Source organism: Haliotis asinina, chromosome 10, assembly GCF_037392515.1.
Source record: "Haliotis asinina isolate JCU_RB_2024 chromosome 10, JCU_Hal_asi_v2, whole genome shotgun sequence".
In the NCBI taxonomy this organism is placed as follows: domain Eukaryota; kingdom Metazoa; phylum Mollusca; class Gastropoda; order Lepetellida; family Haliotidae; genus Haliotis; species Haliotis asinina.
In genome coordinates, this window is record NC_090289.1 from 43,923,698 (window position 1) to 43,949,792 (window position 26,095).

A 26,095-nucleotide genomic window follows, 5' to 3' on the forward strand; every position below is an offset into this window, starting at 1 on the left:
TGCTTCGTCTGTACCCACCTGTAAACACTGACCATGCCTGTTTGTTACAGGTAAGCAATCATGGTCGCTGGAGTGCCCATGTTAATAGCTTTCAAGTCGGGGCTCATCGTTTGTATAAGGATTTTGTCACTATCATTTATGAACAATTATCCTTTTCAAGCAGACAAAGGGTTTTGCAGAGTCGTCTTCATGAAAGAAGTTTTTGTAATATCAACAATGGAGGACTGCTGTTGAAAGTCTTTTGATCATTGACAGTGAAACATTGTTCACTACATCATCCGATGCAGGGGATGCACAGTGATCATGAACAGAGATCTTTATCTTTCCTTGAATGATGGCTTGTATGACCATCAACTGGGAAAGTTTATTTCTTTGATACAATGCTTTGGATTTAAATTCGTCTTTGTACGAGAAACGTACCCATTCACCTTTCATTCATGGATTTGATGCTTACATTTTAGTTATATTGTGTACATCAAGCCTACTTAAGGACAATATGTTGTATTTTTAAAAAAATCCTGGTTTTATCTTTCACAAATATATATTGGCTATTAAATCTGCATAATGTTTTAGAAGTTGTTACTAAGACATGTAATAAAATGATATCATTATCAAATAAGCAGTTACTTAGGGATACATTTATTAGTTTTTTCTTTTGAAATTGCATTTTAACGGCTGCTTTGAAAATAACACCATTCACTCATAATTTCATGTTCCCTGTGTTTGAGTGTATGGAAATGAAAGGGTATGCCTCTTAATATCTGTGCAAATGTTATGAAATGCATGCATACACAAGAGGCCTTATTGTTGCCATTTCACGTGTGAATGAATACGAGCAGTGATAACCATCTATTGCAACAGCATTGAATGTTTTCAAGGTTGGAACTGGTAGTCCATTTGGCTAAGGTTCTGCAGTCTCTGAGCAGAGTTGTGTCCCTTGGACACACTTGATCCTCGTGATCATTATGTTTCTACGTTTGTCAGGATGATTCCTTGTTTTATATGTCTGGAAGGGGCTTAACTTTGGGCTTTACTAATTACATGAAGCTGATATGCTATGATATGATTAGAATATTGTCACAAGCAATGGTAAACCTCACTCACTGATACACACTGACACACACACTTACACACACACACACATCCACTCACTCACGCACACACACGCACACGCATAGCACAGAAATCAAAGAAGTTGGAAACAAAATTATGTGCATATGATTTTTTAGTTGTTTGACAGAAAATCACATCCCACAAAGGATATTCGGTAGGTTCCAATAGAAGAAGTGTTTGTACAAATTGATTAAATATTAAAATGGGAGGTGTTAAAGTTGCAACATGTGGCTGTTCTGAATATTTTCTATCAAACCACAGTGACAAAGATCTTTGTTGAGACCTAACAACTGAAACATTCTTTCTATTGAATATGCTAGGTATTGTTAGAAGTGATACATAGGTGTATTCCATGTTTTTAACTGGAGCTTTGTCAGAAGTATAATGCTTGAAGATTAAAGCCCCTTTTTATTAGTATTCCAGGTTTACAAACATATCTTTACTCAAACATATCATCTATGAAAAGCATTTTTCAGAAGTTATTCACTACATACACAAATTATTGATCATTTTTATCACAGTTCCTATGTGCTAGCAGGTATGTATCTTTGGAAGCTTCAAGTATTATTTCCAGATCTTTTTTGTAAAAGGTGTCATGGTTGTTTGCAAACATGATCCCCCTTTATGTCACAGCTCTCATAAATGCCTCTGACCATCCTCAAGATACAATCAAATTGACGTCCCAGGTATTTGACCGATATTTACCATACCTGATGGTCAGTGATGAGGAAGATAGTACTGATGTTGCTTGTATGGTCAGTCACTCTCTGGTTCCATCACCATCCGTCAGCCAGCCTTTGTGTAAGGCAGGGATTGACTTTGACTAACTCTTTAGGCTTCAAACACGTGCTTTCAGCTTTGGCTTTTCAGAAAACTTGTTTGTGAATCATAGGTCCTTATTTTGAATTATCAGCTCTGCTGGGAGAGCATTGGGGTGTAGATCTATTCTATGGTACTTGTTGCTCAGCCTGGTGTTGGACTCAGAGTCAGTGTGGCATCTATAACTGTTAATTGATAAGGCACATGTATCTCTACCTAACTGTTGGTTGTTACCTGAAATGGATAGAGCTATAAAACTTAAATTTGTCCATATTATTACAAGCATCAACACACACCTGTGCATGTGTGCATACAACACACACCGTGTGGTTACTGGATTTGTTAATGTTACATCTTCAAGCACATTACTAGCTGTTATGGTTGTATGTTTCCCAAGGAGCTGAAAAGGAAAATTAGGTACACACTGATCAGTTGATCAGTGAACTATATACAAATTTGTGGTATCTGATATGTCTGATATATGGTCCGTAAGCTTAACAAAATATAACCCCCAAATGAAGTGTGATATGACACATCCCTCTTCAAACATTACCTAAACTGCATCAAAATTTCTTTTGTTCAATTTGTTCAAATTTTATTTGTGAATCATTGCATGATTCAAATTCAAGGGACGCAACCCTCTTCAAACATCAAATGATATGATGACTAACTTGTATCAAAATTTCATTAGTTTAACTTGTTCAAATTATACTTGTGAATAATTACACAATCTTGTTCAAATTATATTTGTGTGTAATTGCACAGTTGATGTGATCTCAAATTCAAGGTATTCAAGGAACACAACCATCTTTAAACAGTATATGATAATTTGTATGTTTGACACCTGGAGGTGTGTGGTCCTGTGCATAGAGCTCAGGTCAGGTATCAGTTGAAGCTAAGCAACATTGAGATCGGAGAGTCTGTGTTTGACAGCTTGACTCTAAGGATTTTCTTACACAAGGCACATGTAATACATGTGGTCTCTCCCATGCTAGTGCGTTTGTTCAAAATTGCCTCTGTTAACGTGACCAATGGCAGAAAATGGGCACCCGGTTGGATAAAGTCATGTGACTATAACCTTCAAGTGCCTAACAGGCAGCTTGGGTTATTAAGGGTAATACTAATCAGATTGTGATTACAGCGCCGTGTGCAACTAGTCAGATGGATACTAGATGCTATATAAATGAATTATTATTGCATGAATTATTGCATGATTTGATATTTTCAGATGAATGAGTCCTTCCTCAACTGCAGCGAGTGATGCTGACTGCATGGATTACTTAAGATGAGCGGAGGGATGGCGTCAGTGCTAATGTTACACCTGGGGACATTAATTCTCTGCAGTGTGACCATCGTTACCAGCGCATTTGAAAATAATGGACACATTGAACACTACGAAGACCGGATCCCATCAGACTTCCGATTCACAACATATGAAGGTAGGGACAATCCCAAGGATGAGAGAGTGTATGGGTAGCCTTGTGGTTACAGTGTTTGCTTGACACCTTGGTTCAGATCCCAACGTGGTGCCTTGGTGCCATATTGCCCTGATGGCATGAAATATTTTCACATATTCTCACACACTTGTCAGTTCTCTGATTTCTATAGTATTGTCCTGTATATATACCAAGACAGTGTTTGACTGCACAAATCCATTTAGTGGCAGTGACAATGGCTGAGTTGGTTAGGCAGCTCAGCCTTTGTGTGCTAGTGATTAGATGCCTGACTTTGAGGGTGTGGGTTCGAATCCAGGATGGGATTCAATCACACGAAAGTACGATGATGTTGAACATTTGTTTAGATAGTTTTTGCTGATTATATCCAAGGGGCAAGGACAAGTGGTTGAATATTGGTATGCAACACATTTTAGGGAAATAAAAGAGAAAAAAACATTCATCGTCTGCTATATTACCTGACCAAGCATTTGTTTTTGCAAAACGTTGCTGCTTGTTTTTAGCCAAACCCACAAGAGCTAAATGTCTCTGATTGGCTGATAATAGAATGGGTAGGACTTGTGTTTCAGTATAGCGCCAGCAGAGACCATATAATAGATATAATTATATGATCTCTGGTGCCAGACGATGTGATTGTCTTCATACTAATGTCTGAAGGGAACCTGTACACACATTTTGTGAATGTGGTAGGATTTACACAGAATGCGGACAAGTTTTTGTTTTTATACCTCCATAAACACAGAAAATGTTGAAGTAAATTCCAGGATGTTTGAAGGACTAGCAGCTAACCCAGGGATTGGCTTTATTAGTTTGTGTGGATGTTTTAAAAAAATCATGTTAAAACAAGCACTTTTTAAACCCAGGCATTTCACAGCTACGTGACGTGAGTACCGACCTTGTGTCAGGATGTCTAGTTAGAAACTAAGACGATTGTGTCACAGATGCCCGTTAGAAAATTTGAATAAGTGTTTTGATAAATATTGATTAATAATCAACTGTCCACCTTAACTGCAAATTTCAGAAATTGTTATTAGGTTTCTCGCTGAAATACTCCTCTAACAAATATATTGTCTTTTCTTGTGCTTATGTCATTCAGGAATCTAACAAATCTGATATTTCTTTTAGAGTCACTATTTTCAGGTCATGACATGAGAGAATATCTTTTTGTAACCATCAAAGCTCAAATGAAATATTCATAAATATTTTTCTAATGCTATTCATGATTATACATTTAAAGCGAATGTCCTTAAAACTATTGTCAAGTAGTTTTGCAGAAAGTGTTATTTCATTTGAGTGAGATATCAATGATATCCTTTCAGCATTGACGTTAATTTCACAATTTAACAGTAATACAGAATATATTCAGCGGAAGTTATTTCATCAATTATATAATGAAGCTACACAAACCACTTTTGAATCAAGTTCTTTCGACATATATCAAATAACCTCATACTGATAAGTACACTACACAGTTTGTGACAACCCTGTTGAGGTGACTAAAATCCACCTTTCTTGTACCTACAACTGGTACTAGGCAGACATGTGGGATATAAACATTCAATCTGATTATTCAACCTTTAAGATGTCATAACATGTACATAGCGCAGTGTCACCGAATAAATCCATCACCTGTCTTTACTTCAAGTAGTTGACGTATATGTCAATATCCCCAGCCGTGCCCTTTGTTCAACACATACATATATATTTCAATTAATACTTGGAGAATTTATGCCTTAAAAGGAGGACACCAGATTGCTTTCATCCAATATCAAACTTTGTTGAACAAACTGTTACGTCCCTTCCATATTATGCGTTATTACTCCAGTGATTTGTACTGTAAACATCCTTGTTTGTCTACACTCTTTTGGCGATACAGAGAAATATGCAAACAAATTTGTTCAGTCCAAGTCAACACAGGAGTGTTTCCTTGGCCAATATCGAGAGAAATATATTGTAGTTTTATCAAACTGAAGTAAATATTTCTCTGATTGGAGAAATGATGTCAGTTTTAAGGGTTTTTTACGAGAACCAGTCCATACCTGTCTGATGCATTAAATGAATAATTGCTGCCTTGATGGGAAAGTGGACCTAGCTACAAAGACAGATTATGGAGAAGAACTAAAGGTAATGAGAATTTATTTGTTTTAATTTGTCAGGTACAATCATTCTCTAAAGATTGCTTCACTGTTCTTCCTATTTAATATGTCAAGTAGTTGTACAGTAAGTAACTGTTTACTTGTGCTGTTGTGCAGTTATACCATGCAAAACCCATAAAGACATGGCTCTCTTATCTTGCATTCTTACACAGCCACATCACATTAAATATATACTATTTGCCACCGTTTGTCAAGTACATTCATTCTGTAAAATCTCTTCACTGTTCTTCCTATTTTGCCAGTATGTCAAGTAGTTGTACAGTAAATAACTATTTCCTTTTACTTTTGTGCAGTAATTTGACACAAAAACCATAAAGACATGGCTCTCTTGCCTTGCAGAAAGATGTGTTCCATTCTTACACAGCCAACAAAGTTCACTAATGGCCACTTGCAATTTTCCTGATAGTGACACCTCTCAGCTATCATCTCACACAGTCACTATAAAATGTCAATCTCACATAAAATGAACTCAAAGTGCTCATCACGTCTTAAATGAGATTCTTGTCTCAAATACCTGCCAATGAAAACATCTGGCTGCTGCTCCAACTACTGCCATTAGTTATGTTTTGTTGTAAGGGAAATACTAGGGCTCGAGGGAGTAACGGGCATATCAAACTGGTGTATTTATTTACAGTTATCTTTTAGTGAAACTGTGCATCCCTATCTATTTTGTCCTCAGCGTGACCTCTAACTGACACTAACAACCTGTCCCTAATGACTACTTGCATGTACCATGCGCACACATGGGGAGCATCTCAACAACAACAAAATATATAGAAAACGTTCTAAGTATTATTGTTGAAGGCAGGCTGTTGTATCCAACTCAAGCCACACGAGTACATGATCAGAGCAGGGTATTTCTCAGAAACAAAATTTTTTGTTCCAGTTTATTATGTGTTAAATCATGGAAACCTTATTTGGAACTTATCTGAAGATTTTTTTTAACAATGAACAATAAAAAACAATTGAAAAAAAAGAGAACAAACATCTGAACATCCATAAACAGATGCACTTCATAATTCACCAGACGAACAAAATTATATTGCACATGAACTGAGGAAGTTCTAATGAGGGAATATCCACTTTACTTCATTGATTTAAGAAACTATGAATTAATGTTTAAATTTTTGGTCATTTTTTTTTTTTTTATCTCATTGCCAGGTTGGCCTAATGGTTAAAGTGCATCTCATCGTGCCAACTCTTGATTCTGCTTTGTGTAAATCCCATGCTTTGTGATTTCTGCAATTTAGCTGAAAGTTGGTTAAAAGTGGTGTAAGAAACTCAAAGGGTTAACGTCTGTCATGAAAACTTGAAAGAAGTACCGTTATTTCATATATTTTAAGTATCCAGGCATTTTACTTACGTTATGAGGTGTTGCACCTAGAGTGCCTGTGATTGTCCTTAAAATATTTTTAAACCAATATTTTAAGAAAGTATTTCTGAAATTTGCATATGAAAAACAATGAAAGAATTGTAAACTTGTGTGACATTTCTTTGCCACTGGCTTAAGGATCTGGGTGTTTCTTGACACGTAACCTGCATGATTGGCAGTCTGGTTGTAAAATGGTTGGAATTTAGGACAGAAGTTGTATTTCACACTGACATTAATTTGTTTCATGCTAATATTGGGTCATGAATCAAGGAAATAGTCCAGGATGCAACATACAAATCTGAACAAAAAAGAATTATTTACATGCACAACAAGTCCATCCTTGTGCTCTGTTGTCTGATAGTGACGGCATGGCCATATGATGAAAGCGTTGACTGGTAACACTAGAGGACTGGGGTTAGGTTGACCACCTTGTTAAAATTCCTGAAGTCTCTGATGCCATTCACTCACTGTATTGAGTAATGAGGATCATATGTTGTTGGTGTACAGAGTTGCTTCCCTTGGATGTATGAGGATCCTGTATGATAGATTCATATTCCAGATTCATTATGATTGGTGTATGATTGTTCTTGGTTTGGTTGTTCCAACTTAAACTCATGGTTTGTTTTCAAAATGGTGAAGTTGTCACTTATATTTCAGTAGCTGAATAGTGAGGCTCTTCATCAAAGATTCTTGCACATCAGCCATCATGATAGGTGAATGGTATTATCTTTTACAGCTGACATTTCTTGAAAACATCTGTGAGTCTAGACAAGTCATGCACATCACAAAGAAATTAATATTTTCATCTTTTTCAGACATGGGCTAGTCTAGACTTCCCAGATGAAACTGGATAAATTTTAATATTTTTGGCAAGAAGAGGGCAAGAGTTGTACCAGAGTTGCTATGTTATTTGTAGTATTTCTTTTGTCAAATATTACATGATTTGTCCTGATATGCTTTGAAGTAGTGCTCACCTATAAGTTCCATTCCTGTTCAATGATGCCATGGGTACCAGAGAATCAAGTGGTAAATAGAAGAACTGGTTTTGAGATGCCCCTTGGAGTTACAGTTCTATTGGGGATACTGTTTGTAAATACACCCTTTACCTCAGAGCAGTGATAACACCCTAGCACACACGTATACAAAAGTTTATCTTCAATGTATTTTGAGTCATATAGTAAATCGACATAGTTTACAGTAGCCTAATTTCATTTTATCTTGTTTACACGATTTGATGATATATTTTTTTCAAACAAGGTCATTGCCTTTTTCACCATTTCTTGACATTTGCAGGCAGCACTCCAAGATTTCATGTGTTAATGATTTCATATTCCATGACTAAAATTGTGTTCATACTTAATCATTTTAAATTGAAATTCACAGGATTAAAGTTCATGTAAACCCTTTTCTATTTCTGTCATTTTTTTGTGGAAAATATCCTGTCATAAAAATAATAGTATAGATAGCGACCATGCTTGAGTTGGGTTATGACGTCAAACATACAACTCATGTCAAAAGTCAATATATTAATCTCGAGTTATTTAAAAGCTTTGTGGTGAATTTTTCAAAATGTTGATAGCAGCAAGAGGTTAATGTTTTGTGAAATATAAAGGAGATAAATATTAATTTAATAAGCTCCTAACCATTATTGTATAGTTTGTTAGCTGGTTCAGCTGAAGCCTTCTATCATTCAGCCACACTCCTTCATTTGATATTATCTCATAGTTGATGGGGAAGTAGCATCCTGAGGTGTTTATCCTTATGACTAGTTTTGATGTATTTGAAGACTTACTGATAATTTTGTGTGACCTCTGTTTATCAGAATTCCTCATGTAAAAAAATACTACAGAAATATAAGTTATCTGAAAATATCTGTTTCGATGAAACTGAGTGTAAACTAGATTTGGAATGGGTTTTTTTGCAAGTATCGTATGCTTGATAAAAAAACTTCCATGCCACCATTTAATGAAAAGAATCTGTCTGGTGTAATTTGTACAAAGTCGGACTCTTTTCGGACTAATTACTTCTAATAATCTTTTAGAACTTCAAAGAAAAAGGCTGTTATTACTGCTTTTCAACTGCTATTCACAAATGGTAATTAAATTTTGGCGTTTTATCTCAGAGTGACTGTCATCAGTTTCCCGTGAAAGTAACAAATATATTATCATTCCCATTCTTTTGTGTTTTCAATTTCCGTTTTCTCTCCAAAGCAACTGCAGTTTTTAAAAAAAGTAACACCCTGTTCTTTTCAAAAATCCTTAGAAAAACGGTACCTTGTTTGTCAAAAAACATTCACAGTTGTCAGTTGTTGTGGGTTACACAAAAACTACCGCTAATGTTATCCTTTAAACATGGCTTAGGATCAAACGCATTGTGTCTTTGACTTTTCACCTTGTTCTTAAATCCCACTTGACAACTTATAAACAAATTTGAGATGAAAATTACCCTTAATGTGCTGTAATGACGTCTTAACAACAAAGGACAGCCAGGCATTAAGACTGTTGGACTTCAACCAAACATAAGAGACTTGATGCCTACAACTGTTTAAACTGTATTCATGGAAATATCATAGAAATTCCATTGTTTGTCCTCTTTTACAAACAACCATATTGAATTTTAGATGTCAAATGTGCTTTGTCCGAGATCTTATAGTTTTTCATAGTTGTTCATCAAATGAAGACAATCAGTAACCTTACAATATTAATTATGTTTTGTTTTTTTTAATTTGAATTATTACACCAAAATGTTCATCTTAAAAAACAAAAAGAATTTAGGAAGGTAAATTATGAGGATTAACTGACTTGTTTAACATGGTAACATGCTGTATAAGTATGATGCCTCTTAGAACATTCACAAGATCATATAGAAATTAAATTGCTTGGTAAACAAGAAGGAATTAGTGGCGAGTGGAAATAGCATTCCGCATAACACAACATCAAAGCTGATATAAAGGAGTCTAGGAAAACATAAGTAAGTCATACTGTGTTCTCATGTGATAGTTTTAATTGCCCTCATTGCTCAACCAAGGTTGAGTGCAGTTTTTTAAGATATGTTTTTTGTAAACGATCTGATTATGAAATCATTGCTTTAATTAACTGTGGATAAATGATATCATAAACAATTTCATGCAAATGTTTTATTAAGTAATTATAAAGAAGATATATGACATTAATATTGCTCTCTACCATATTGTGAAAGTAATTGATATTAGTGAGGAAGATATCAATGAATTTTTGTCATTAGCAATTTAAAAAAATCGAAATTAATTTGAAATACAATATTCCTTGTAATGAATTGGTAAAAAGCCAATCTTAATGGCTTCATGTAAATTAGATCTGAATGTACCAAACTGAAAATTTTTGAGAGGACAATTTTCTGAAGAATTTAACATGGTATGTCACCATCCTTTGATGCAGAACTTGTCTGAACATATTGTTTACAGTTTTGTTTTTGGTTAACACAAATTTTTGCATTTGGTGGAGTCATGAGCATGTAGTGCTCTGAAGGTTAATTTCCTGTTTCCTGAATCTCTAATAAAAAAAATTGAAGAAAAAAGATAATCACCTTAATATTATTTAAAGATCCATGTAGTCAGGGTTGAATGTCATACAAAGTACTGCCATATATAGCTGGAATATTGCTGGCCACTTGACTAGGCATCAAATTAAACAAACTCACTCACTCATACATTGTAACCACTATATATTTACTTTTAGTCTACTCTTACAGTATTTAGATCTTTTCTGGCTTGGAATCCTCACTGGACAACAGTTGTAGGTCCTGTGGACCTGTTTTACTCTGGATTACATCAGAACACAAACTTGGGTCCTGGGGACCTATTGTACTCTGGGGTACCTCAGAAGACAAGCATGGGTACACTAAAACTGTTCTGCCAAAGATCACCTCAGAAGACATAGATTCTTAGGACCTATACTTCTCCGGATAACCTCAGACGACAAACATGGGTACACAGTAACTAATCTGTCCCAGATCACCACAGAGGTTCTTAGGACCTATTTGATCTGGAGTTCTTCAGAAGACATACATGGGTTCTTTGGATCTATTCTTCTCAAGATTACCTCAGAAGACAAGCATAAGTACACTGGAACAATTGTGCCCTGATCTCATCAGATGACCTTGGTACTGGGGAACCGCAGCCAGACAAGCATCAGTGAAGGATGAAGGATATGTTTCTGAGATGTCATCACTACAATGTGCCCACACAGGGAAGGCACATTTACAGTCGATGTAGTTCCCTTTCTGATGCTTCACATCACATGTTGTTGGCAAGAACAAGAACAAACCTGCCTGGGAGGAAGTGTTTTTGTCTGAAAAAAATTCCCATCTGTGGTCTGACTATTTTCACCACAATAGCTGGCATGTTTCTGGTTCATGTGTTTTTGCACTTAGTTAGCTAGATTCCAACCAGTCTGTGTCTCGTCTCCAGCTGGCATTATGAGTTTAGAGAAGAAGATCAAAGTTTTCTGAAAAATTTCTAATGTAAGTTATCATTTGGTCCAAATCCTTTGGATCTGTATGGTGGCCAAGCGGTTGAAGTGTTAGATCTTCATGATAAGAACCAGGTTCAATTCAAAAATGGATACAATGTGTCAATCTCATTTCTAGTTATCCTGACATGATCTTGATATGCATCAAATCCAACTCATTCTCACACACACACACACACACACACACTCACACACACACACACACACACACTCACACTCACACTCACACTCACACTCACACTCACACTCACTCACTCGACAGGTTGAGCTTACAGAATTCTAGTTATCTTGATGCAGACAGTATCTTGATGTCAGACCAGGGTCCATCCTACATCTTATCAAAGGGGTCCTTCAAGGAAAACCTTCGGTTATCTGAGATTCTGACTGGCTGACTCCTGGAAAGTGCTCCCAGTACATATCTGCCAACATGGCTGATATGAACTCTATGAAACAAATAAAAAATAAACATGGCTATCTTCATTGCCTGTGGTTTTTGGGGTAGTAAGTCATGTCAAGATGAGTTTCAACTATCAGGATTGAAAAATAATAGAGTCCATGTATGGTGCCTTAAATTCACTTAGCTGTAGAACAAATGCTCTTACGCAGATTGGAGTCGTGACTTTTGATTCACTTAGGTGTTCTTATCATAGGTGCGTCCATGACCTTTGACATTAACAGGCGTGCCTGGCAGTGCCAAATTGCCAAGTGCAAGAGAGTCTCTTACATTGGAAAGCTCCACTGTCTCAGATTTCCTGCAATGTATATCACCTGGTAGATATAGAAGTATATACACCAAGGTCCAGCTCACAGTGAAAGGATTAATAGGGTTGGAAACTCCAGTGTAGTCCTATGTTGGGTTGCAGAACAGGTGCGGTACAGGATTAGAACTGGTATTTACTTAAGTTCTTTGATGCAGAACACTTACATTACTGTCTGATACTTTTAGACTTGATGCTATTAACTGCAGTGGAAGGACATATTAAATGAGCAGGTGCTCATTTTTAAGATGAAGAAATTTGTTTCACTCACTCACTATTGCACATCTAGAACTCATTGCTTGTTAAAAACCTATTCTGAAATTTGAATGAAGACATTAGCATGTGTAATGAGAAAGGCTGCATGCTTGTACTGTTTGTTCTAGTCACCTTGACTATTGATATATCTTGTCTAGCTCACATTAAGGTTCTACATCAGGTAAAACTTCAACCCAAATTGGGCTGGACACAATTCAAGATTACTGACCCTGTTAATTTGTTGCTTTTGTTTTTGTTTTCTTTTGAACAAAATGACCTTGAAAAGGGAGGTAGCTGGGTTAATCACTGCAAAACATACACAACCTACTCACTCAAAGGCCATATGGTGATGAGATCAATAGTCATGTGGCTAGTTAATGTATGTTTCTTAAACCTTGAAGTAGTTGTAGGTAAGCAGCATTTTTTCTAAAGTTCGGACACTGGGGTCAGCAGTGTTTTAGCCACATTGTGTAAACACGAGGAGCTTTTGGATTTCACAAGGTGTCAAAACACCTACAGATAATTAGCATGGCACAGGAACACCTTTCAACACCCTAACAGCAAATGTTAAAAAATGTGGAAATGCTATGCTGATTTATGTCAAAATCCTCTTTCAAATCCCTCACACATTCTTTTCCTTTCAGCACAGGTATATGCCTTTCTATAACAAATGTGAAAATAAGTGGAACATGTGTTCTTTGTTTCTTTCTGTCTGTCTGGTGGAGACGTGTCTTTAGTAAAAAAAAAGTAGAAAAAAGAGAATTCAAAACATTAGCATAAATTATGCCATGCACAAAACAATTGTTTGTTGTTAAAATATCAAATATCCTCTGTCAGGATTCTGGGGAATATGTCCAAGGTAACATGGCTGGTTGTAAAAGAGAAGAAATGGAGTGGTTGGTCAGGCTCAGTGACTTGCTTGATTGTACATCATCTTTCCTTGTTGATTACTTGCAGGTGTTAGTCTCAACTGAAACTTAGTCTCTGATATTTTGGTAGAAACAAAACAATATCATTTAAATTGAAAATAAGTCCAAGTTAGCTGGGAGCCTAAAAATGTAGACTTGCTTCATGTAGAAAAAGTGCTGGAAGGAAGGATATCTATCTAGCTATCTAGCTATCTAGCTATCTATAGCTAGCTAGCTATTTGAAAGTTAAATGTATTAGTAGTCATCATGAACTGGGAATTAAGTTGTGTGGCTTTGAAAAACTTCAGACAGGTAGACAAATGATCACACCATAATATAAATTGTTTAGCACCAACAGTTTTTAGTATGAATGAGTGAATGAATGAGAAGGCTTTTTCTGTTACTTCTAACAATATTCAAACCATGCAACATGGAGGGGACACTCAAGGAAAGGGTTCACGCTTTGCCCATATGTTGAGATCTAACCCACAGTCATCAGCTTTAGCCATTATAGGTAACACCATGACCCTATTATTTCATAAACTGTTCTCACTAGTTGTAAGGTATACATTATTTCTGCACTCACATTGAGGTGAGTCTGACAGAAGTTCTGTATAATATGGAAGTTCATTAAGTATGTCTAACAATGCATATATTTTATGTATTGAATGTTTTACATCGACCGGGTGATAGGAACGACCTATAAACATGTTAATAACTACACTTAGGTGTCACTGAGAGCATATAACACTAAGTACCTGGGTTGGTTTGAATGTAATAACTCACTAGAAGTCTTGATAACACCTTCTAACGACAGAACAACAACAAGGGAGGGACAGTTACTCAGTACATTGGGCTCCGGAGTTGATATACAGGTCATATTATCAACGACATTCTTGACCTTGGATCCATTCACACTTTGGTCTGAGTGATTGGGTCATATTTGTTGTCAATTATGGAAAACGCACATTGATAACTTTCTTGTGTGACTGCCAGCCGCGATGATGAATGGAATGGCTTGAGAACGCTGTGCAATGACCTGCTGTATTTTTACTGGTTTATGGCATGTAGATTCATCTGAAAGATCTGTTGTACGTTGTAGAGTTACTAATTGGAAATACAGTATAAGTGTCTGACTGAAAAGATGATTACAGAAACCCTTGATGAGATCACTTGATGAGATATAGAAATGTTTGGAATATGTTGTTTAATTAGCAACTGTGTAATTATCATTGAACTGTGGAAAAGATGTTTAACAGTGAGTGATGAGCATCTTGCTTCATTAACTTCTTGTGTGATCCTGTTGACGAAACTGTGTTGGGATTCTGAAAAACTGTTTCAGCTCCAAATGCTTGCCTACCATTTGAGATTCTGAGGCAGAATAGAACTGCTTCTCAATATCCCATGCTTGTTTCCTAGTGGGGATTCTTCAACAGAATAAGTTTGTCATGCTTGTCACTCTGTGGGGTCTGTTGTACACTATGTTCTCATTTGGTTGGTTTTTTAATGCCACACTGGAAATATCCAGCGATATGGCAGTGACCTGTAAATAATCAAGTCTGGATCAGACACTGAAGTGATCAACATCATAAGCACTCATCCAGACAGGTGGGATGCAACAGCATGTGTCAACCAAGTCAGAGAGCCTGATCATCCAGTCTCGTCTTATGACAAGTCTGGGTTGCTGGAGACCAGTTCTAATCCCGATGTCCATGCATTGTACTCAGTACCTGATGACCTCAGTACCCAATTCTTGATTCCAGGGTGTGATTCTGAGACAGAAGAAGTCTTGTCTACCATTCGGTCAAGAACGACTATTAGATGGTTAAAATGTGTATCCTTGTGTTTCATATTCGTGCTCATTGTACTGACCTCTAGTTGAATATGTACTGCTCAGAACAAGTTACAGAACACCCACGATTGGAAGGCTGTGTTGCAATATCCCCAGACAGGACAACTATTCATATTTAAAAAAAAAAAAAAAAAGACAGGTGCTCTTTACTTCTTTTGGGTATAGTATATCTATTTATGTGACATAAACACTCTCACTCTGTGAAATGAGCCTATAAGTTCTGTTCTTAGAAACGGAACAGCTCATACATATTGACCCTTTTTCTCATTATGTAATATTGGTATCTGTATTGCATACCAGAGAACTGTTCAAGTACTTCACTCTGTGATAGTCATGGCTTATCAGCGTCAGATCTGATTTCAGCTTAACTGATGGTAGACCTCCCAGTTGTGCCAGGTTATTTCCCTCCATAAAACAGACCACCAGGAATGCAGCCAAACACACTGATGGTCTTTTACTGTGAACACTCATGACCCAACTTCTGTAACAGGATTAATATATATTCAAGCCGTTTGCTTCCATTCCACAATAGTAGTAAGAGGTTATTGCTTCATTACTATGCCCACAAATTTCATGACAGTCACTCTGCCTCCATTCAGTAATAGGACTAAGGAATGTGTGAAATACTTTCCACATTTTGCTATCTACCAATGCCAGAGAGTTACTAGCCCACAAAACAGTTCACTAGTCCGAAATTTAAATGTAGACACTGGTTTCATCATTAAGCCTCTAATACGATGAACATATTTACCAGTCCATAATCTTGCATGATTTAAAAGTGCATTCTACCTTAACAAGGTGCAGTGGGGTAGCCTAATGGTTAAAGCGTTCGTTTGTCATGCCCAAAACCCGGGTTTGATTCACCACATGGGTACAATGTGTGAAGCTCATTTTTTGGTGTCCCTCGCCATGATATTGCTGGAATATTGCTAAAGAGCGGCGTAAAACTAAACTCACTCACTCACTCACTCACTCACTCACTCACTCACTCACTCACTCACTCACTCACTCACTCTACCTTAACAAGTTGGAGAGAGTGATGTATTTACAAAATGACCCCATGAAAATTCACCAGCCAGTCAGACAAGTGACAACTGAGATTTACTGGCCGTCCTGGATTTTTACTAGGGTGGGTTAGCTGGCCAGTAATTATTTCATAAACTGGGAGTAGGAGGTTATGACTATCCTCACAGTGCCCACAAATCTCAAGACAGTGATGATGCTCTGATGACATGACTCAAAAACCTGAGTCCATCTTACATTTCAAACTCCGGACACTCTTTTCTTTGAAGTTAATATTTTTTGTGTCAGAAAATGATTATAAGTTACTTCCAAATGGAGATGTATTGGAAATAAAGAACGATGTACAGACACAAATCAAATATTTTGTAACTGGAAACTGTTGGACAGTGACAGCACCAGGTGTAATTTGACCCATAGACTGGTTTATTGGACTGAGCACTGTCTATACATATAAGATAGAGTTTCAAATATATTTGTAACAAAAGCAGACCAGATCCCCTACAGGTAGCCCATAGATAATTTATTCGTCATGGACTGTTGATGTATTAACCTGAATTGTAGGCAACCCCCTAACATTGAAGTAATCTTGGTTAGGCAGAATTCTTGGAGTTTGCCACGGTCTTTGATCCTTGCCTGATTTGTGTTATGTGGTGAATGGAATTTTTATCGAGAGGCTATTAGGCTAATGTGTGCAGCAACAATGTTCTCATTGGCTTATATCATCTCGTGTAAGAGTGGGTTAAGGATTACATTCAAAGTATATGACGGCCTTTGACAAGCAAGTCAGAAGGATTTCTATTGTGTTACCTGTAATGTGTTTCCCCTGCCTTTAGCATTACACTGATGATAAAAATATTCAACTGAAGCAAGATGGGTGTCTCTGACACAGTTCATTTTTACTTCATATTAAGTTGTGGCCTTTTATAAAAGCTCACATTAACCTTTGTTGTATTCTGATCAGAATAATATGCTTCTTGTATGGAAGGGTCATAATTTGACCTGTTTGAAATGGAACAAAGGTTCTGAATATTCGTATTGAAGTGGGGTCTTCAATTAGGAAGAAAGACATTTTGAAAAGAGGTATTATGAGAGGGTAGTAAAGGTTTCCTTTACGGGTGAAGATTCAGTGAACGTTTATAAAATCCTTTAACTTTTTTATGTCTGGGAATATCATTAATAAGACATATAAACATTAATATCGGCTTTTAGTTATGTGATAATGCTTCAATTGAGTTCTTATGGCATTCATGGTTTTCTTGTCATACAATTAATGGTATTCAGAAATTGTTGTAGGTAAAAAAAAATTCTCTGCAGGAAAGGACTGTACTAAAACAGTAGGTGTTCTGGAAAATACTAATGACACAACATGTAGTTTTGAATTTATTAATGATATGTTAGCATGTAGATTGCTGATGCTTATCATGGGAAGTTAACTTTTTGAATGAAATCTTTGTTAATCTCAAAATTTGATGGATCATGAATTCTGAACTGATGATGGATAATGTTGGTTCATTTCTTCTCACTATGAATGGTACAGTGCTTAATAGTACCCCAAAAAAAATTTTTCTCTGAAAGAAAATTTAACGCTGAATTCTTTTAGGATCAGCATTACAAAATATTTTGAATCTGTCATTATAAAGTGTGATAGTGTTGTTATGAGATGTTTTCTGTGATTGTTCAGCAGTAATTTAAATAGTTCCTTGCATTTTTTTTTCTGCCACATATCACATATTAGTTTGGCTTATAGACCCTGAAATAGAAACATCCTCCATTTTGAAAGAAACGCTTTAATACAGTTGCAAGTCTGTATTTTCGGGTTCTTGCAATGAAAACCATGTAGTGATTGGATTTAGCACCGTAAGAATTTTTAGTTTCATTATTATTATATACAACTTAAAAAATTAATGTGTTGTGTTTGCTTTGCTGTCCAAATCACACATAAGATTTTAATTCTGGTTGTAAATGACACAGTTTCCCAGGCAGAATATTTGGTCCTATTGTATAACTCTGAGAAGACATGAGATGTATTTTATCATGTCAGTGTTGGTATTGTGTGGCTTATATCCTGTTAGTGTCATCAGGGAGGGTATATTCAGTTGTATCACACCAGCCAAAGCAGCGCATATATATCCGTATCATGTCAGCTTTGAGAGCCCTCGCTGACTTAGAGCAATGCAACCATTTAACCTCTTTAAGTGCTATCTCACCTGTAATATCTGTAGAAACCTAGCCAGGATATGACACTGTGAGGGTCATGAGCTGTCAGTTATTGTCACGACCTATGGTGTTGGGTTACAAAGGGGATAAAAAACATGTGATTTGTATCTGCTGGGCCCAAGAGTAGGTGTATGATTGGGGTAGTCAGTATGTCAGTTAGTCAAGCTTCGGGTGCTGAGGGTACACAGGTGACCTAGTTGTCTGAGGCTCACAGTTCCCATTTCAGAGTCGCATCCCTTGGGTGTATCAGGATCCTATTATTATAGGTTTAGATCCTGACTTCACTGATTCTGTTTCTGATCAATATGTCACTTTGTCTGGCTTTGCATGCTTAAGGTATACAATTGATCCAGCATTGTCTAAGACTCACAGTTCAGGCTGCATAGTTGCATCCCTTGGGTGCATCAGGAACCTATGTTTAAATGGTTTAAATCTTGATTTGCACTGATTCTATTTCTGATCAGTATGTCAGTTTTTCTAGCTTTTCCCGAAGGTATGCAATTGACCCATTGTCCAAGACTCACAGTCCACTCTGCAGAGTAGCATCAGCTAGTTTGACACCACAAAGCACCATATGTAGTTATCCATTATTGGAATCAAGGAATCTGTGATGGTGGGATTCTAATCACAATTTTGCAATTATTAACCTTCAAGGTTTGTCATCATATGCCCATATTCTGGTTTTTATTAAAGTGTGTAAGGACACATATCAGTATTGCCCAATGTCAATATTCCCTTATATAATACTCCATACTTCTTTGTCATAGACCCATGAAGGTCCCGGGGTAGAATAGGCCTTCAGCAACCCATGCTTGTCATAAAAGGCGACTATGCTTGTCGTAAGAGGCGACTAACGGGATCGGGTGGTCAGGCTCGCTGACTTGGTTGACACATGTCATCGGTTCCCAATTGCGCAGATCGATGCTCATGTTGTTGGTCACTGGATTGTCTGGTCCAGACTCGATTATTTACAGACCGTCGCCATATAGCTGTAATATTGCTGAGTGTGGCGTAAAACTAAACTCACTCACTCACTCACTCTTTGTCATAATTGAAGTACTCTGTTAGTCTATAGTTCTTCAGTTTCAAATGAAAAGCATGTCAGGGCTCCTTAATTTAAATCTGAACTGATAGTGATCTTTAAATAAAAGAACATTAAAGAACAAGATGTGAATCACCTGATGAAGGAAAGAATAAAGCCTTTTGACAAACATGTAAAAACTATATGTTACTTAATGACTTCATATTCTCACAACTTCAAATTATTTACAGAGTATAGATTTTCATATAACATGGGACTTTTGATCTGAATGAACTTTTAAAGAAGATATTTAATGGAAGATAGAATAGGTAAGTGTCTATATGAATCTGTGTCAGGACTTTGTCAGTCATGTAGTGAGACACAACCATGAAGAGTCTTTCTCAGGACATTGTACAGTTTCATGCTGGGATTTGTTAAACAGATACGTCTGTGTTTTGTCAACATAATGTAAACTATCTATCTAAGCCCAGTTTATGACAACAACTTAGAAATTTTTGCTGATCATGCAATTAAAATGTCAATTCAAAGATTCATGAAATTCTATCTATTCAAGATGGTGGTGTTGATGTCATCATAGGCTTGTCAGTTTCTATGAAGGGATTATGGGTAATGGGTTAAAGGCTAATGTTTGGGTGTGAGTAGATTATATAAAAGGATATAGCGCACATAAAAAGTGTCTGTTTTCCATTTTTCAGCCATTATTGGAGTAATAATGACAAAGGACAGCAATGAAACTTGATGAATCGGGGATTTAGGTATTAATTACAAACAGCATTGTACTTTTCTAATGTCAAGGAAAAGCAAACTAGAAATTTTTTTTTTAAGCATATTATTTTTTTTGCTATGTGATATTTAAATTTGTTTTCCCCGTAGTGAAGATCAAGGTTAGAATTGGTCATAAGTGACCCATGCTTGTCATGCAACTAACTATAACAGGATTTGTTGAGACTTACTGACTTGTTTGATGGATGTCATTGCATCCCAATTAATGCTCAGTATGTCAATCACTGGATAGTGTGTTCCTCATTCAAATATTTACAAACTGTTGATTAATGGCAGGAATAGTTCTGAGAGAGTGGCATTAAAGAAAGATTTTTCCATGCAATTCAACAACCAACAACAACATTTGTTTTTCATGAGTGTATTTCTTGTTCCCATTATTAAATAAACATGACAGTGATAGGTTTTAATTTCTTTAAAGTTTGATAACATTGACCACAATTCTGACAACAGAGTCGGAATTTCTCACATAACATCTTAATTGGATTATCGCCAATCTGTATGCTGAAACTGTGTCAACAATGGCTACTAAATCGGTAAACTGTCATGAAAGATGGTTTAATGAGCCAGTCTTCGCCAGCGAGTCTGATGCCATCTTTTACCACAACCTCAGAGACATAGTTGGTGCCTTTGCTAATTATTCAGATGAATTTATAGCTCATGCTTCATTTAGAAAGATAACAAATCGCACCAGTGTTTTCAACAACACCTTCTAAGCCCTGGGAGGGAAAGCAGGCTATCCATGGGTAATGATGTTGGTCAGAGAGTTGGTCCCTTGATAGACTTGTATGTGTCTCTAACGAAATTAATATTTAAATCATAATTCTTAGACTATATGAATAATATTAACAAGTTGCTCTTCATAAGAGTGGCATGCACATTGGTTTATTTAGACTTGTCTGTGAATTATAACATCCAGTACAGGGTGCTGTTGTACAGAACAACCTTAGTGCTAAGACTACCCTTAAGTCCTTGTTAAGGTATGGGAATGACTGTCACCTTAGCCTCAAGTACAGGGTGCTGTTGTACAGAACAACCTTAGTGCTAAGACTACCCTTAAGTCCCTGTTAAGGTATGGGAATGACTGTCACCTTAGCCTCAAGTACAGGGTGCTGTTGTACAGAACAACCTTAGTGCTAAGACTACCCTAAGTACATGTTAAGGTATGGGAATGACTGTCACCTTGGTGCTAAGATCACTTTGTACAGTGGCACCCAGATTTAGAGTAAGGCTAATCCACGAACTGATGACTCTTGTTTGCTTGAAACGCCAACACCCTCTTCCTATTTCTCCTCTTCCTCCTCCTCCTCCTCCTCCTCATCATCATCGTCATCATCGTCATCGTCATCGTCATCATCATCATCACTGCTATCTTCATAACCTGGGAAGTTCATTTTGCGTAAAAGGCAGACACAACATAAGCACTGTTCTGTACTCCGGAAACAACACACCCCCTTCAATCTTTTAGTTTATATCGGTTGGTTTCCAAAACAGTTTTAACTTGCTTAGCTTTCTGTTTTATAACACACACTTACAGATCATACCATTATGGAGGACACACAAAGGAAAGGATTAGAACCAATAATTTTTATAGTGTTATATATGTACTTATTAAAAATACATATGCTGTATGTATGATTCATCTTCTTACAATCAGCTGTGGTTATATCTTTTTTTTTTTCTTTTTATCATAAAATAATAATATCAGGGTCCCTATCCACAAATTGGTCATAGCATTATGCCATTTGAAGGCCTATAGTACAGTATAGAGTTACAATCGGTTGTAATGCTAAAAACTGTTGAATTGGGATACTACCAAATGTCTGCTGAATTTGTTTTTGGCCAAAAGATGTTAAACTGTTTTGGGTATATTTGTTGGTCAGTCTTGAAAGATATAAGTAAGCAAGACTGTAAGTTACTTTGAAAAGTTTATGAAACTAAATAAGAATTCAGGAATACCAAACGCCAGTCGTGGTTTGTATAGTTTGCAGTGGTTTATCCACATCCACGAGTATTCAGACAGGCAATAATTAATTACAGATACAGCCCCTGCTCTTAATAGCTTTAGCATAAATTTTACTTAAAACGCTGGCCAAATCATTCGAATGCTTCACCACTGTAAAATCAGGTGAAGCAATGCATGAGATACCGCTGCTTAATGACAGCATTCCATTTGCAAGCTGTCAAAGTCATGTACATTCAACATAGGTAAGTTGTTAACCATCCCTACATGTAATAAGTAAACAGCTAAAACATGATTTAACCTTTGAACTTGACCTTTGACTCAAGGTCAAATGATTTGACCAGTTTGGTCTGGAGCTTAACATGGCAGGTATGGTGGATTGAGGTTTAAGCCTGTGCATGTTCTAATGACCAGAGCAGTGATGGTATTTACATAAATAAACACACCATGATTGGATCTGCTAGCAGAGTTTATGGAAGGTTTGTGAAAATAATTAACTGCCATTTTTAAGTGGATCGTCATGAATTTAATGAGAGGGGCTGTTAAAATTCTGCCGAAATTAGATTCAGTGATTGTTGGTGTTAAGGTTTATGCTGCATCAACACTGAATATATTAACTTGATGCCAGATATCGGGTATCATTGTGTATGGTGTTTTGATATGGAGTGCACTTGAATATATTCTTCTGTTTTCAAGGTGGTATCTAACCGACAGAAACACATTATTTGTTTGTTTTGAAATCAAATCCCTGTTCTTTCAATTTATCAAAGTAGTAAACTGCTAGGACTGGATCACTTAAGAATGTCACTCTTACACATACCAGGGCCTAGATTTTATAAGCTCTCTTGGCACTAAGATAGTCGTATGTTAATGTATGGTACATACAACTATCTTACCGCTAAGATTGCTTCAAAAATATTGGTCCAGAGCATTATTTACTTGGTAACTGCACATTCATACCTGTTACACTCAATAACTCAGAACAATCCTGAACATCCTTAAGCCAAGGAAATCTAGATTTGCCAAATCACTTTGGATTCTCTTTTTAATATATTTTTCTAGGGTCTGAAAAACAGACAGCAGTAATTACAAAGATGTACTACCTAATGGGATATCATGAAGTATTGCTTTGAATGGTATAATAGTAGCTCGTTCAATGATGTCATTAAAAGTCCTGCTCAGTGATAAGGAATATTTAAATACGTTTTTCTCAAAGCCTAGACAACTCAGGATAAAGCAGAAGAACATTATAGCAGGTGCGGAGGAGAAAGTATATATTGTCAAAAATATTTTAAAATTTATATTATTCTTATTTCAGGGAAATGTTATCACAAAGTTCAACCTTACTTGGTAGCTAACAACCTTGCTTCACAAAAACAGTGATTCCTGAAACGTATACACATTGACATCCATATGTTATCGTCTTTATGATTTAATTCATGTTCCACTCCACTGCTTATGTAGACATCTTGACAGAACATATACATTGTATATTGAACCTGAACACAATGCACCATACTCTAGCCTCTGTGTAATGCTAATATTCCTCCTACTCAATTGCAGTTTAACTGAAGCATTGTGCTACGGAGCTGAGAAAATCTTTGCTTATAGCTAGTGTCTGATGAGATTTGCCACCTAGAGAGCACTGGAGTGTAATTAAGCACATTAATACTGTATCGGGCTACACTCTGTTACCATGTAATGTATTGAAACAAGCGTCAGATGACTGCAGTTTACACTTAAGAATTGCAGGGGCTGTCGGTACCAGTGTGTGGTTAGAAACTGGTGCAAGAAGCTTATGTCTTTTGTAATAAAAATCCGCAAGTTTGTACAAAAATAATCTTGTTATAAAACTGTGTACATTAATATACAAACTGTAATCCAGTTAGGAAAGAATTAATTCGCTTGAGCTATGATTCAATTCAGATGTCAGGTTTAATTTGTAACAAAGGCATACTTATGGTATTTATTGTAAAGGAACTGTATGAATGAACTAATTTAAAACAGACTTGGCAGGATTAATTTTTGGATAACATAGATGAAAGACAAACTGGGCAGTTTGCAGAAATGACAACCATCTTGTTATGTTGTCAGCTGATTGTCTGTTGTAAGGACAGCCTTTTTCGGGGTGAAGTGTATTGACCGTGTAATTGTCATGACAAGGGCACTTTGTGACCAGTTCTTTTGGTCAGTTTGCAACCTGTCGCCAACGCCCAGTCTGTTCTGTTTGGATTGACACGTTATGCAGTCTCCATGTTTGTAACAGAAGATTAAACTGTTAGATTCTAGGCTGTCAATCTTGAAGTAATCCATGGCGACAGGTTTGGTATGAAACACTTGTTGGTACTATTGAAATCCAGGGAAACCATTCATGGAGATTTGTATTGAAGTCATTACAGTCTTGATGGGATGCTTGCCATTTTATTCACCAACTGGTGTCAGAGACTGGGCACTTAGGAGGTGGAAATGCTTCTTGGCAGTTCTGTTGTATCTAGATGAGGGTGTTTCTATCATGAATACTCCAGAATGTTTTGAGAGTCTCTGTTGTGTCTGGACCTCCTAGCCCTGTAACTTGTCCACAGGTTCTGAGTCTTCCATCTTTGGTGTTTTTTTATTCATATGGAGATGCTTGTTTCTACCAGAATTATATATTTTCTGATTAAGTAATAATCTCTCAGGATTCCTGTGTTCGATTGATATGTTCTCAAGCCCCTGATCCTCTGTTTTGATCTGGTCTTCACCTTATCATTGAATTACCCTACTGCTTTCCCAGTAAAGAAAGAACAAGCCAGTCTGAAAATACTAAATACTCCCATGCCTGATCCCTTGTTTCATGCAAGTTCCCATCTTGTTATTGCCTTCCCCTACTGCCTGTAAAGGGAAGGAAAAAGCAGCCATTCACTAAATGCTCATCCCTGCCTTACCCCATGTTTCACATGGCCTCCACCTTCCCATTGCCTCCCCCTATTATCTGAGCACTGAAGAAAGAACAGTCTCCCCATGTCTCATCCAAGTCCCCCACTTCTAGTTGTCTTTCCCTATTATCTGTGCACTGACAAAAAAAGAAGGTCGCAAAATACTCCCCCCTGTCTGCCTCCCTCAGCCAAGTCCCCTTTTTGTCATTGTCTCCAACCACTCTCTCTTCCATAAAAGAGTAGTCATTGTGGATGAAAGACTTTCATTATGCTACCCCTAATCAGTCCCCTGTCTGGTGTTGCCTTTCCCTATCCAGACCCCGCGACAGCAGGTGATGCAGAGAGCTCTGACTCAGCAAACATCCCCAATCTCCCTACCACCTTTCCTTATCAGCCATCACAGTTCTAACATCTCCGTCCAGGTGGTGTACATGATCATACATGGTGATAAATGGACCTTTTAAGCAAATTCTAGTATTACAGCAACCATTCAGAAGTAATACGACTGCATTAATAATGAGGGACTTAGTCAAGTGCTTTAGTTTAGACTGAAGGTCCCGTGTGACTGAAGGTGGCCTGTCCGAGAATGTCGCTCACAGATTAATAGTACACATGTGGTCAGGGAATAAAAGGGGTGGAGGGACGATGTGGATGTATCCCTTATAACTGACCATGCATTGACATGACTGGGAGATACCGGCTATACTATACCAACAGTCATGACATATTAGCGTGGTCATGAAGGGATGAACCGAGGCTTCCTAAATACCTGTGCTTGAACAAACTGGAAGAAATATTGTTGTTTTGTCAGGAAAATTCTTTTTTTTTTGTTTCAGAAGTAAAATATTTATTACAGTATTTTAGAATAAACATTAAAGCCTCTTCCCACTTGTTTGTGCTGTTGTCTGTGAAAAGTCACAAATACAGCGACTGTTCTTTTATCTTCTTCTTTTTCTTTTT

The 26,095-nt window shown here is 36.9% G+C and overlaps 1 protein-coding gene across 2 annotated transcripts in view; it reads left to right on the plus strand.

Moving 5' to 3' along the window:
• Window positions 1–26,095, plus strand: part of LOC137299077 (semaphorin-5A-like) — a 177,448-nt gene that overhangs the window by 76,080 nt on the left and 75,273 nt on the right. For both annotated transcript variants that reach the window (XM_067831568.1, XM_067831566.1), the window contains exon 2: window positions 3,161–3,371. In XM_067831568.1, coding sequence (XP_067687669.1) covers window positions 3,218–3,371 — 154 coding nt within the window. In that variant the 5' untranslated portion in view covers window positions 3,161–3,217. The remainder of the gene's footprint in view (window positions 1–3,160; window positions 3,372–26,095) is intronic.